This window comes from Hippoglossus stenolepis, chromosome 1 (assembly GCF_022539355.2).
Source record: "Hippoglossus stenolepis isolate QCI-W04-F060 chromosome 1, HSTE1.2, whole genome shotgun sequence".
NCBI lineage: Eukaryota > Metazoa > Chordata > Actinopteri > Pleuronectiformes > Pleuronectidae > Hippoglossus > Hippoglossus stenolepis.
Genome location: NC_061483.1, coordinates 5,500,105 through 5,513,531, shown reverse-complemented (window position 1 = coordinate 5,513,531; position 13,427 = coordinate 5,500,105). Strand labels below are relative to the sequence as shown.

General features: G+C 41.2%; 1 protein-coding gene across 1 annotated transcript; it reads left to right on the top strand.

Annotated features, from left to right (window-relative positions):
* Positions 1-555: 555 nt before the first annotated feature.
* Positions 556-5,442, top strand: fibinb (fin bud initiation factor b). Its single transcript, XM_035153823.2, has one exon. The coding sequence runs from the start codon at positions 954-956 to the stop codon at positions 1,572-1,574; it is 621 nt and encodes a 206-aa protein (XP_035009714.1). The 5' UTR covers positions 556-953; the 3' UTR covers positions 1,575-5,442.
* Positions 5,443-13,427: the final 7,985 nt, after the last annotated feature.

Here is a 13,427-nt window from a genome sequence, read left to right as displayed (position 1 = left end):
TGCCTGAGTAGCATTTTAATTAGAAGGTTAACTCCACCTCAGGCAAGTATAATTAAAAAATAAATAATGTACAAATGATCCAATAACCTACAGCACCACAGTAAGACATTTAAGTTTTATAAATGAAGGCTACTCATCACAGGACATTTGAGTTGGATTGTATTTCAGGTGAATAACAAGTGGTTATACTTATTCCTCAATCGTCTAATTTAACTTTTTGAACTTGTAATCTACAACAATACTACTACAAGAAATACTACGTCCAATTGAATCCACGTTTCTTCCACAAGTCCTCAAGTTCTATAAATGTAGGATAATTACAGGACTTTCGCGTTTTTTATTGTATTGCAGGCCTTTAGATAAGCGGTTAAACTTATTTCTAAATGGTCTAATAAAACTTTTTGAACTTGTGCATTGACCCAAAGTGATTCTCCCCGTTTGGGTGCAGACTTTAGCAGCTGCTGGCCCCCGGGTGCAGACTGAATGCAGCCCTGTCAGTGACGGAGGGGCTGTAACCTGAGAGCAGCACTGGGGTATTATTATTAGACAAAAAAGCCCAGAGAGGCACTTGAGACATCCAGATGTTGCGTTCGAGGCACCGAGACAAGTCAGGAGGAGAACGACCGCTCAGAGAGACGCTCACACACACGGACGAGTGGCAGCGATGGGAGCTGGCAGCCTGGAGTGAAGAAGACGAAGAGGAAGAAGAAGACGAGGAAGAGGAAGAGGAAGAGGAGAGAGGTTGTTTTTCTATCCGGGAGGAGGAAGAGGAGACTTGGAGGAGGAAACTAACTGCGCACTTTTGGAGGTTTAAACCCGGGTGAGATGTTTGGGTTTCTCCGCCGGGCTGGAGTCAAATAGTCTGTGTGAGGCTCGAGCTGACGTTTAAACTTTTTTTTATTTTTATTAACAATTCAACAACCGTGTGTTTGTGGACAACGAGCGGACGCGCCATGGCTCCTCTCCACTGGCTCCTGTGCGCCGGGGTGTTGTGGACAATGTGCGCCGCCTCGTACCTCGGACCGCTGCATCCGGAGATGTCCAACGGCACCTTCCATCACTACTTCGTGCCGGACGGCGACTACGAGGAGAACGACGACCCGGAGAAGTGCCAGATGCTGTTCAAGATGACCGACGAGCGCAAGTGCGGCGTCGACGAGGACCAGGACGCGATGATCCGCGACGACTTCACCATCGTGAAGCGGCAGATCGAGGACGCGGCGCGGGTGCTGGAGGGCATCGGGAAGAGCATCTCCTACGACCTGGACGGGGAGGACAGCTACGGGAAGTACCTGCGCAGGGAGACGGCGCAGATCGGCGAGGCGTTCACGAACTCCGAGAAGTCTCTGCTGGAGCTGGAGGTGAAGTTCAAGCAGAGCCAGGAGAGCGAGCTGCGCGAGGAGCACCGGCTCAACGACGACTTCCTCAGCATGATGGTGCACACGCGCGACGTGCTGAAGGACACGCTGGACGTCTCGCTGGGGCTGAGGGACAAACACGAGCTGCTGTCCCTGATCATCCGCAGCCACGGGACGAGACTGAGCAGACTGAAGAACGAGTACATGAAGTTCTGAAGAAAGTCGAAAAATACTTTATGGTAGTTTATTTTAAAGGTCCTTTCTCAAATAGCTAAATTGTGTTGGCCCGGATTTGGCCCAAGCTGTCCCCGATCATCCGCAGCCATGGCACGAGATCGATCAGACCGAAGAATGAGTACATGAAGTTCTGAAGTCAACTAAAATACATTATCGTAGTTTATTTTAAAGGTCCTTTATCAAATAGCTAAATTCTGTTGGCCCGGATTTGGCCCACGCTGTCCCTGACCATCCTTAGCCACGGGACGAGACTAAGTAGCCCATAGAACGAGAACATGAAGTTCTGAAAGAGTTTCCTAGCATAGTTTATCGTAGTTTATTTTACACATCAGTTCCGTCAGAGTAAAATAGTTTGGGCGCAGTTGTGGCCCACGCTGTCGCCGATCATCCGCAGCCACGGCACGAGATCGATCAGATCGAAGAACGAGAACATGAAGTTCTGAAAGAGTTTCCTAGCATAGTTTATCGTAGTTTATTTTACACATCAGTTCCGTCAGAGTAAAATAGTTTTGGTCCAGTTGTGGCCCACGCTGTCGCCGATCATCAGCAGCCACGGCACGAGACCGAAGAACGAGTACATGAAGTTCTGAAGTCTCCTAACATACTTTATCGTAGTTTATAGTACAGGTTCTTTCTCAAATAGCAAAATTGTGTTGGCCCGGATTTGGCCAACGTTGTCCCCAATCATCCGCACCCATGCCATGAGAACGACAACTTGAAGTTCTGAATAAAGTTTCCTAACAAACTTTATCGTAGTTTATATTACATATCAATTCCCTATGAGTAAAATTGTTTTGGCCCGGATGTGGCTAACACTGTCCCTGATCATCCTCAGCCACGGCTTTATCGTAGTTTATTTTAAAGGTCCTTTCCCTTAGTGCAACATAGTTTTGGCCCAGATTTGGCCCACGCTGTCATCTGGCACACACATGCGTGGAATGATGGCACTTGGGCGGTCTGCTCCTGTTTGCCAGATCTTGGCCACAAGCGAGCCATAGCGTCAACCAAGGATGGCCCAAATTAGTTGTGTTCTATTTGGGCCGTATTCACCTTTCATAGTCAGAACACATGTTGCCTAGATCACCGGGTGTTAGCGAGACAAAGCCCATATTTGTTTTGGTATATTTTGGCCACATTTGTTGTTTTATGGTTGCACTTTAGGCTCACTTTCATTTTGTTCAGGCTACAAGAAGTCCAGAAGTGCCGCATTATTGCCTAAAGTGGCCTAAATCCGTGAGCTATTTCCTTTAATACTTTATAAATGTATATTTTCCAGATATCTGGAAAGAGTTATGCAGTTTTGTACCAGTTCCAGGAAAACAAGAGAGTTACAGGAGCTTTATTTTAGTCTGTTCTATTGTGTTGAGCTTACTATTGACTTCCAGATGAATTTCCATGCAAAAGTAATATAATGATTTATTAAATGGCAGGGCTCTTTCCAGGAAAGTTCTTAGGAGATCATTTGGAAATAAACTGGGATTTACGCCTGTGAAATTAAACCTCACTCTATTTCATTTTTTTCTATTCTAAGTTTTATGGTTGAATGAGACCGTTTGGTGGAGGCAAGGGTGAAAACTAATATCAGGGATTTAAAGTCAAAGCTTAAAATGTCAGTTCACCTAAAGAACAGGTCGATGGCTGGGGGTTGTTTGGACTCTCCGTGTTGGAAATCCGACTTCAGGGGTCATTCCAGTTAAAATGTCCCACTGGGAACTCTGAAAGATTGACTTCCCAATTCAAATGGAACGCACTATTAGTAACTCACACTTTGACAGCTGTTTAACATAGGGGGGGAAATACTATACTTGGGGGGGGGGTTGTGCGGCAGCAACTGACACACGAAACATAGCGGGAAGAATAGATTCCAGTAAATGTCAGCAAATTTCTAAACGTAAATGAGTCATTTAAGAAACTGAAATACATCATGAATAACTTCAAACTGATATTAAACTTGCTGTGTGTGCAACACAGCAGAAACATATCTCAGAATTTGAAGTTATCTGCAATGAAGGAAAATTCCTTAATCAAGACTTGAAAGACTCTTATCTGGCTACAAAAGGCATTTGCAAAACTGTGATATCTGCTAAAAATAGGGTTTGACTAACTTCTGACTTCCACACATATCCCACAACACAAGTTCATGAAATATAACGAGTACATTAGCATTTGAAGAAAGGCTGATATTTAATGTCTGTTTGGAGAAGGGGCTGTTTTCACTTTTTTTCACTTCAAAAATCAACAAACTATGTATTTACCCAGATTTCGAGAGGGATCCGCTTCCAAAGCTGGATTAGCAACCAGGCAGCCGGGTTCAATCAACTTTCCCACAACAGATTTTTCCACCATACGAGGAGTATTGCTTTCTGGTCATATAATGAAGCCCCATGTATAGTCTTCTTTATAGCCTGATTGGAAAACAGGGGCCCCAGTGTATACATGCTGAGTGCATGAGCTAATTCTAGCCTATGGCCCTCTGAGAGTTTAATATGTCTGTGCTGAGCCAGAACAATGAAGGTGAATTGCGTTTTGTTTGTTGTGCCCTCAGCATTAAATAATTACATGGCAAAAATGAATCCTTTCTGTCCAGAAACAAACTGCAAAATATCGAATAAAGACAACTAAACAGCATATAGAGAAAACAAGCCCAGCTCAAGGTTCCCCAACGATACATTTCTGAAGTTTTGAGGTGTTGTTGTGAAGAGATCTGACAAGTTTATATGTTATATTATTTTATTATATTATTTTTATGATGTGAGTGAGAAATCTCAGAGGGATATCTCAGAATCTAGTAAATTCAAACGGTCAGAAAACAGTTTATTGAGTGAACTGACCCTTTAAAAGAGTCTGAACAGTATATAACATACTTTCTTTCAACATTACAGTAAAAACAAATATATCATGTGACAGTGTATAGAGACCATTGTGACTTGTGGCCAGTGTCAGTAATAATAACACACCCTACAAACCATAAACACACACAGTGGTGGTTACATCACCACACTAAACCTGGCTGGAAACAAATGAGATTCACATTTCCCCAGAATGTAAAAGAAAGCTGTCATGTTTGTTAAATGTCATCCTTAACAATGGTAATTTTTTTGCATTGAATTCATCTGTCACAGGTTTGTGTATGTGTGTGTGTGTGTCTGTGTGTGTATGTGTGTGTAAGTGCAAAAAACAATGGCATTATGAGTCAGCCAATCAAAAAGGTTAAAAAACAGGGTGATGTTTGCAGAGATTTCTTTGATTCACCGGAGGACGACGTCATGTTTTGGACACTTCGGGCAGTTTATGTGTCAGTGTCTATATTCTATACTGAATAATATGTGTTTATGTTTTAATTCTGACCCCAGACGTTAAATATACTATCTTTGGAAAACTCCTCATATAGAAGCTGAGTTACAGCTCCTCACATGAGCAACTATTAATCGCTGATCCTCCACATGAATGTTTCAGAAGTGATAAAAGACTGTTTACAAGTGGACACCTATCTGTTTTTTAGTTTTTTTGCTATTAAGGTGCTAAAAGGTTGAGACGGGATTTAAAATGCAAGGCCTTTACTTTACTGTGCTGTGCAGGCAGTGTAATCTTGTCAAATGTACAGTGTGTTATTAGAAGTAAGTAAATACTGTGAGTGCCAATATCTTTATTACAGAACACCTTGATATGTATTCATTGTTTATATAAAGTTTTGAAATAGAGCAGCGTATATCTATTCTTGTTGACCTAAGATGTGTGATGGGTAAGACTGCAGGCAGCACTCGAGGACGTCAGTGTTAAACACTAATCTGTGTGACGGCAGTCGGAGCAGATTGTGTTGTGTCAAATAAAGAGGTTTGTGTTTCAAGTTCAGTGTTGAAGCAAAATTACTTTAACTTTTTCACTTTTGTTGATATATTCTGGGAATTAATCGTACATTTTATTTACATGGTACATTGTTGATATGCTGAACATACAGGAAAAAAGGGAATTAAAACGAGAGAAATATTATCAGTTCATGAAACAGAGGAAAATATTATGAAGTTAAACACAATAATTAAACACATATCAAACATTCATAAAAACTTTGTTTTGAAATTAGATTTGAAATTTAAGAAGAATGTTGCCTTTTCTGCTGTTCTACCGTTTTAAATACATATAATTGAGATTAAAGGTGCATTACGTCATATATATTTTCTCCCACCAAACAAGAGGGTCGCATGCAACTATCTTTAAATCTATAAGACAAGATATTATAATTCCAAATGCTCGCTATCAGAAAGTGGCCGGCTGGTGAGCATGCTGACTCCAGTAGAACGACAGACTCTAAATAAAGTGAAGCCAAAGCAGTGAGACCAAAGCGTCTTGACTGCCCCCTGATGGCTGGCTGCAGTATATATATTATAAATCCCTCTTTCTCCATGTTAACGGATGGGGCATGGGCCAAAGTACGAAGTCAAAATAGACGTCAAAAAAATGTTCTTTGTAATTTGTGGTAGTTTTTATCACATCGATCGATGCTCAAATGCTCAATTTCTAGTAAGTTTGGTTTGATGCTATAAAAACAGGGTGAAACATCATGATTGACAGTTGCGTATTGGTGAAACCTTGATATCAAGGCTCAATCTCCTGATCGCTACTGTGCAGGCTCTCAAAACGTTTGTATCTGGGATATTTTGGCTTAATTTCTAGAAATTGGGAGGAAGTGGAGAAGCGTCGTCCAACTTTATATATACATAAACACATTCCACATCCGGGCCAGGCAAGTTGTGTAGGGTGCTAACTTCAATTATACCAAAGAAGTGATATAAAAGGCAAAGAAAATGTTGTGCCGAATGCTGTTGTTCAACATTTCTGTTAGACTGGTAAACACAACCTAATCCTAATGTTTTCTAGCACAAACTTACAAATGGAGCCTTTAAATCTTTCCTCATGTGAAGCCAAGGATCCCCGCGGAGCTGCATCCAGGCAGTCCACAGACTTTGTGTTATGTAGTAGGCACATAACCACAGGGACTTGCATGCTGTACTGCCACGTGCTTCACAATTACAAAGCTCCCCTCCATGTTTGCTTTACAAGCATCTTTCTTCTGCGAATTACACGCAGGCCGTGGCCCCTTAATTATGAGTTTTCTGAAGGAAGACGCTGCTCGTTGGTATTTATGAGCAACCGAGATGTAAGGATGTTGTGTTGATGGTATTTTGAGTGCGGCATACAAACAGCTTGTTTTTTCCTGTCAGCGGAAATTATTTTGTAAAAAAAGTCTGTCTTTTTTTTAATTTAAAATAAGCTTGTGTAAACAAATTTGGAAAAGAAGGAACTAGAATATCCAGAGCATCCACCACTGTACTCCGTGAAAAAGTGCCAACTGTACAGTAATGTAGTTTAAGCACACATGGTCTGACCAGACTTTGAGCCCACAGTTTACACTCGGGATGAGGCAACATAAAGGACACACGGACGTGGAAGCTTTACCCCACATTGTATAAAACCAGGGACTTTCCTCCCTCCTGGTTTCCTCATTTGTGCAAAGAGGTTATTGGCACCATTGGGAGGAAAAACCATTTATGTAACATACAGTACATATCTTCTATGAAACGTCTGCTTTAACTATTGTCGACAAAGGCAATAAATGATCCTGCTTTGAATTTATGTTCCATTTTTCTTTCATAATGTCTAACTTTAATATCAGGGAAACACAGACGTCCTCTTCTCAAACTCAAGTCTCAGAGATTTTACACTTATACACTAAGGTATTCCTTATGCTAACATTAATCTTATACATTGACATGTGTGCAGCTCCACTTTTATTAGAAACCTGCAGCGCTAACTCCTGTAGACAGGGAATAGAGTGGCAGCCGAGAGAGGCTTAATGGTGGCTGCCCTGTGTCACCACTCTGCAGAAGGAATTTCAATATGGTGTCAGATGAAAAAAAAAAAACAGGAAAATGGAAAATGAAGTCATGTTCTGAGTTCAGGGTGTGTCACTCTGTCGCAGTTTGAAGTCCTTCTGGCACATTAACATTCAATCATTGTGAAGAAGTGTCCTACTTACACAGGAGTAGGCGTATAATAAAAGAAAACTGGTTCTGTGACCTCCCTAATTTTGCAACGAAGCTGGAACACGGAACACAATCCAGAGATTTTCTTCCTCTTACGAAGTCTCTGTTGTGTGAGCTGGTGACGTTTATCTGATCCTCTCGCTCTAGATATTGGAAGGAATTTGAAATCTACTACATAACAACACGAATCATCCTTATTTGCACCAAAGTGCCTCCAACTTTGAGCTAAATTGACCAAGTCTGGATTAAGCCCCGGCTCGGCAGACGATCCAAGGTTGATTGGAAATGATTCAGCGATTAGACTCTAATAGTTCTCCCTGTGATTGCAGAAAAGCTTCCCTTTGTTTTAAATTGCTGGAACCAGCTGAGACTGTATTGTGTTATTGGAAACCTTGTTAGTTAGTTCATATATTTAAGAGCTCAGTATATTGGGCTCACTTATTACCTCATTTCTGGACGGTGTTGTGTGTGAGAACAGAGTACGAAGGCAGAGGAGGTGAAAGCAGAGTTTGTTCTATGTTCAGAACAGATGTTGGCTGTCGGGGGGGGAGTGTGTCCAGAAGGGAGCCGGCAGGTCGGTTACGCCAGGGATCAAATGTTCCAAACAAGAGTTTTTGTGGATGAATATATAGAATAACAGAGTTTATTGTATATATAGTGTACACCATGTGTTTCCATGGGGAATAAGAGGCAGTTGTGCAGGTGGTGATCAGGTGATGGGGCAATGCTCTGAACCGTTGAAGTCAGAAAATGACAGGGTCTGAAAAGAACATGTTAGTTCAAAGAACATGGCAAGTAAACAAAGGCAGAAAATCAAAGCCAGTGTATTGCAATGGTCTGGCAATAAGTGTTACTTTCGGAATTGTTGAGCTTATGGTGACGCTGTGACTCTGTTGACTCAAATCTGTGGCAGTGAAACCCGTGTTCATAGTTGTTCCTCATATTTACACCAAACAGTTAAACTAAAGGGTGCACAGCTAAAGGCCTGAAATAGAGTCAGTGTCAACTACACTTTAACATTATAAGATTAACTCACTTTACTGGGCTGCATATCATCGAGCACCTGCACTGAGAAAAGAACACGTATTTCCAAACATATTACAAACATAAAAACAACTGAATTAAGTTTTATTTCAAGTTAATCAGAGAGTTTTGCCAAAGTACAAATAGGTTCATCTCCACCGAGGAGGTCTGTACTTTCACAGCTGTGTCTGTTTTCATGTCGGGTGGATCAGGTTAAAATGAACTGACTTTATTGAAACATGGTGGAAGGAGCCAAGAAAGAGCTCGTTACATTTTTGTTGTGGATCCAAACAAAGAGATGGATGCAAGATTTTGTTTCTTCAACATTGCGAGATAGGACATTTTCTCCAGGGAATAATTCATGGATTTTGATTTCTTTTAAAAAATCTGGCATATTTAGAGGAGGGATTTCTTTGAGTCTTGAGCAATTTGGTGCGGCTTGATTCAATTAAATTTTGTACTGAGTGACATTCTAGTCTGTGCATAAAATTGCTGGAATTACTGGGGGAAAGCAGCCCATGTCTAATTCATATTCCTGGTATTAATCTACACAATCGATGCCAATTGGTCTCAAAAAGTTGTGTTGAAATATCCAACGTAAACAATACAGTTTGACACGTATTCTCTGGTGTCATTGAGCTTAAATGGGTCATATCATCTGACTTCTACTCAGACACAGAGGAGGGTGCATATTTGGAAAAGTCTGTGTCCAACGCTGCAGCAAACGTCTGCCACACTCACTCAGACTCACACAATTAGACACAAGAGAAAATCTCCCATGAAAATGTTTTTGGCTGCTCCTCAGCTCACTTTGGGCCCTTATGTCACAGTTTACTTCCAATTATATCCAGGCGCCACTTTCTGTAACGCTCTCCCACAACCCTCTGGCAGTGAGACCATGACCCAGCGTGCCCAGTGCCTGCAGCACGGTGGCAGTGACATCATGCATCATGCAAACTTTCGAGAGTTTGCTTGTGCAGCAGCTCAGACCCATTTAGAACGTAACACAAAGAGAAATTCCAATATTCCCTCTTATCGTTTTTCATTATCGGTTGCTTCTATTGTATTTCCTGACAGATTGTGGGTCAGGGAGGATTAAGATAGTGCAGCCAGTACAGAAGATGCATTGCCTTGTCTGTGGATCCTCAAACGAGGAATCTGTAAAGCCAGAAGTCCTTTGTATCCTTAAAGTTGATGATGCTATCATTTGTTTTTGTGCGTGTGTATGAAACTGTGTCTCTGTTTTTATACTGTTTTACTGCTTCGGCTCTCACAAGACAAAGCTGCTGATGTAGAAGCGTCTCTTCTTACAGCTGCAAAACATTCTAGCCACCTGGTTGTCTTAGTGTTTGCAAAACTAACAGAATCTCTGCACCCGCTCCAAAGTGCACAGCAGGCTTTTGTAAATGTAAAATCACAATCTTAATTCCCATGTGAACGGATGTGTGCGCACGTGAGGGGGTCGTGGTATTTGATCTGAAGTTTTTCAGGACTCCCCGGCTTCAGACTGGCAGCTGATGTCCACATGCTGCAGCGTGTGGACGGATGAGATCAGCTCACTTGAAATCCGTCTTTGTAGAGTTTGTGCTCTGCAGCAAAACTGCAGTTCTTTCAAACCATGGAAGCTGCATAGCTGCACGGCTCTGAGGAGTCAGACTGAAATATCCAGACAACTACTGGATGGAATGCCATGAAAGTTTGTACAGTTATCCAACGTGACTTGAGGAGGAAACCCACTCACTTTATTGACTCCCACTTTTTCCTTTAGCGCCATCAGCAGGTCAAAATGTCACTTGTGTCTCAATATATAAGATGGATTGGTCCAAATCCTCCACTGTGAACTTCTGTGATCCCCTGACTTTAGTTGTAGCGATTACTGGAAATTAAGTTCCCTCTCGGGATGAAACATAATCAATTAGCTAACCCCTCTAGCTTTTTTACGTAGCCCCTTCATTAATAAACAAATGCCTGCAGAGATAATGACATTAGCCTTATAGCTGTAGTCTACTTTGTGTTCAATGCTAATTTGGCAAATGTTTGTCTTCTTACTCCCCGAACCTGCTGAACATCTACATGTGACCATACGATGCTACCATTGCATTGCAGGGCCTATTAGTGCTGCTAGATTCTACAGTTGAGCTGATCTAACATAGCTTTGAATCAATATACCATAGAATACAGTTCCCCCAAAAAAAGATTACAATAAACACGCATGCACAACCTTTACACACAAATTTGGATTAAAAAAATCTCTGACTAATAATGAATGTACAAATACTGACAACTATGCACCTGTATGTGCACATTGCAGATTTATCCATTTGTCAATATTCATTTCTTTGCTTTTTTAATTGGTGTATATTTCAGATTTCTTAATGCCTTTATTTTCATAATCATAGGCTGCATATTTTGAATATCTTTGATGCTATATAGTTTAAATGATGTTTTTGTTTGTGTTTTTTAAATTTGATGTTCTTCTAGTTTCGATTTTCACAATTCGAATATATTTAACTGCTTTAGCTGCTGCGTGCTTTAGCTTTACTTACACCTCATCTATTCCATTCTTAGTTTTCTCCTCCTGTCTGTCTTCTGCGGCAGCTGCTCAGTCTCACAGTTTGCCCCCTTCACCTCTAATGAAGTTATTTCTCTCTTTAGCCGGAGATAATGGCCCAAGAACAAATCTATTTTAATGCACGCTCAATGTCCGTGTCATTACAAAAGACATTTCAGAACGGCTGGTAATTCAGTTTTACTTGAAAAAAACTTGTAATATATTTAATGTTTTTTTCCCCCGGTTTGAGCCTCATGTCTCAAAGTGCTGATGTGGATCCACTTTTAAACTCTGATTTTTAACTCTAAGCCTTTTCCACACGCGGGGAATTGCAACATTCATTTTAAGGCTTTCTGCAAGTCTGGTTTTCAAAACATTAATTACCGTCCCCGAGGGATGTGCAGGATTAAAACAAGACATTTCCTGGTTTGTCGTCTTGTGTCGTTTGGTAATTTGAACACAACATCGTTAATTAACATGATTTGTAGCTGCTAATTGGATGTCAGGATGACAGCTGTGACGGAAGTGATGTGACGCTAGTGTCATCTATTTGAACAATGTACTGCAGCATTTGTCATAAGTGAAACACACGGATATTTCTGGAGTTTGTGTCTGAAAACGGCTTCACAGTAGTTGCACTGTAGTTTTATTCTGAAATCCTGAATCCCTGTGAGGCATAACGTCAGATAAGCCTTTATTTGACTTGTAAAGATAAAGTTTTCATGGACATAAGCCACCAACTGTGCTGTTTTACTGCTTAGGACTAAAAACACTGGAGAAAGACAATTATGTTGAATGGTGTGAATGTATTGCTGTTGTTTTAACCACCGGAGGTTTCAATTCGTCCACAACTTTCCTCAAAGTTTAAACCTCGGAGACGTTCCATGAATGAAAAGATGAAAATAATATTTTATTTTGCTCTAACAGACAGTTTCTCTTGACGTCAGATATTTGGATATTTTACTCAAACTCTTAAAACCAACCTGACAGTGTGTGAGTGCTGCTGGAAGTTTTTTCCCTTCTTCCCACTTCTCGTCTGTTTTTAATCTCAGTCGTCTTCCTTAGGGCAGACTGGCAGACTGCAGCTGATGCTTCTCATGCTAGCTCACATCCTTTGACTCACTGTGTAAAATAAAAAAGACACGGACCTCTATTGGCTCTGTGTCTGTGCGCGTGTGCAGCTTGGTGGACCTTAGAGAAACAGGTAATAATCCAGCGGGGGTGAACCTCATGTGAACCTGTCTTTGTGCCAGAACAGAGCTGAATTCAGCCCAGTGGGTGTTTGGTCATTATTTTCTGTCGAGACCAATAAGAAACCAAAGGCATTTTGATTTCATCCTTTTCAGAGGAAATCAATGTGGCTGTTTTGTGGATGTTTGATTCCAAGTGCGGTCACTGGAAAATCCTCAGACGGCAAAAATGATTCATCCCATATAAAAGTGCAGTGAAACACAGAGACCGGACTTCATTTATATCAGTGGCGTGTAGTAGTGACTTTTACAGATAGACGAGCAAAGAACCAACAACACCCCTGACTAAACCCTTTTAACCTATTTCTAAATTTTCACACACATATTTTGCTTTAAAGTTGTTTTAAACTGCATCTTACTGATATTAAATTGTCTCTGTATTGTTTTGTAATGTTCCTGCACAGCACCTTGATCCTGTTGCCGCTCTCATGACTGTACAGGAATCCAGCAGCAGCCAGTGGCTCATTATCTTAGATTAGCTTAGCACAAAGACTGGAAACAGGAAGCAGCCTCCAGGTTTTTGGCTCAAACCAAAGGTAACAAATGATCTGGCTGCCAGCTCCTGTAAAGCTGGTTAATTATCACGTTAAAGTAATTGGTCTAATTAGTTAAATTGATGCAGAGTAAAACCAACGTTTCACCGACCTTTTCTTGTGTCTGTGCCGTTGCCAGTAACCATTTGGTGAGTTGTTGTTTTTACAAGATGTTAATTAATGAGCAGAGGTGCCGGTTGACAGGGGTTGTTATAGTTGGACGGAGCCAGGTTAGCTGTTTTCAGTCGTTTGGGCCAAGCTAAGCTAACCCACTCTGTGAAATGATCAATCTATGTGACAGCGATATCGATCTTTTCATCTCTCCGCCAGAAAGTAATTATGTGAAGCAGACACAGGGGACAGAAGTCTCTTTCCTCCGATCAGAAACATGCTAGAGTGATGACCCGGTCACTCATGTAGAAATGTGAAGCAAA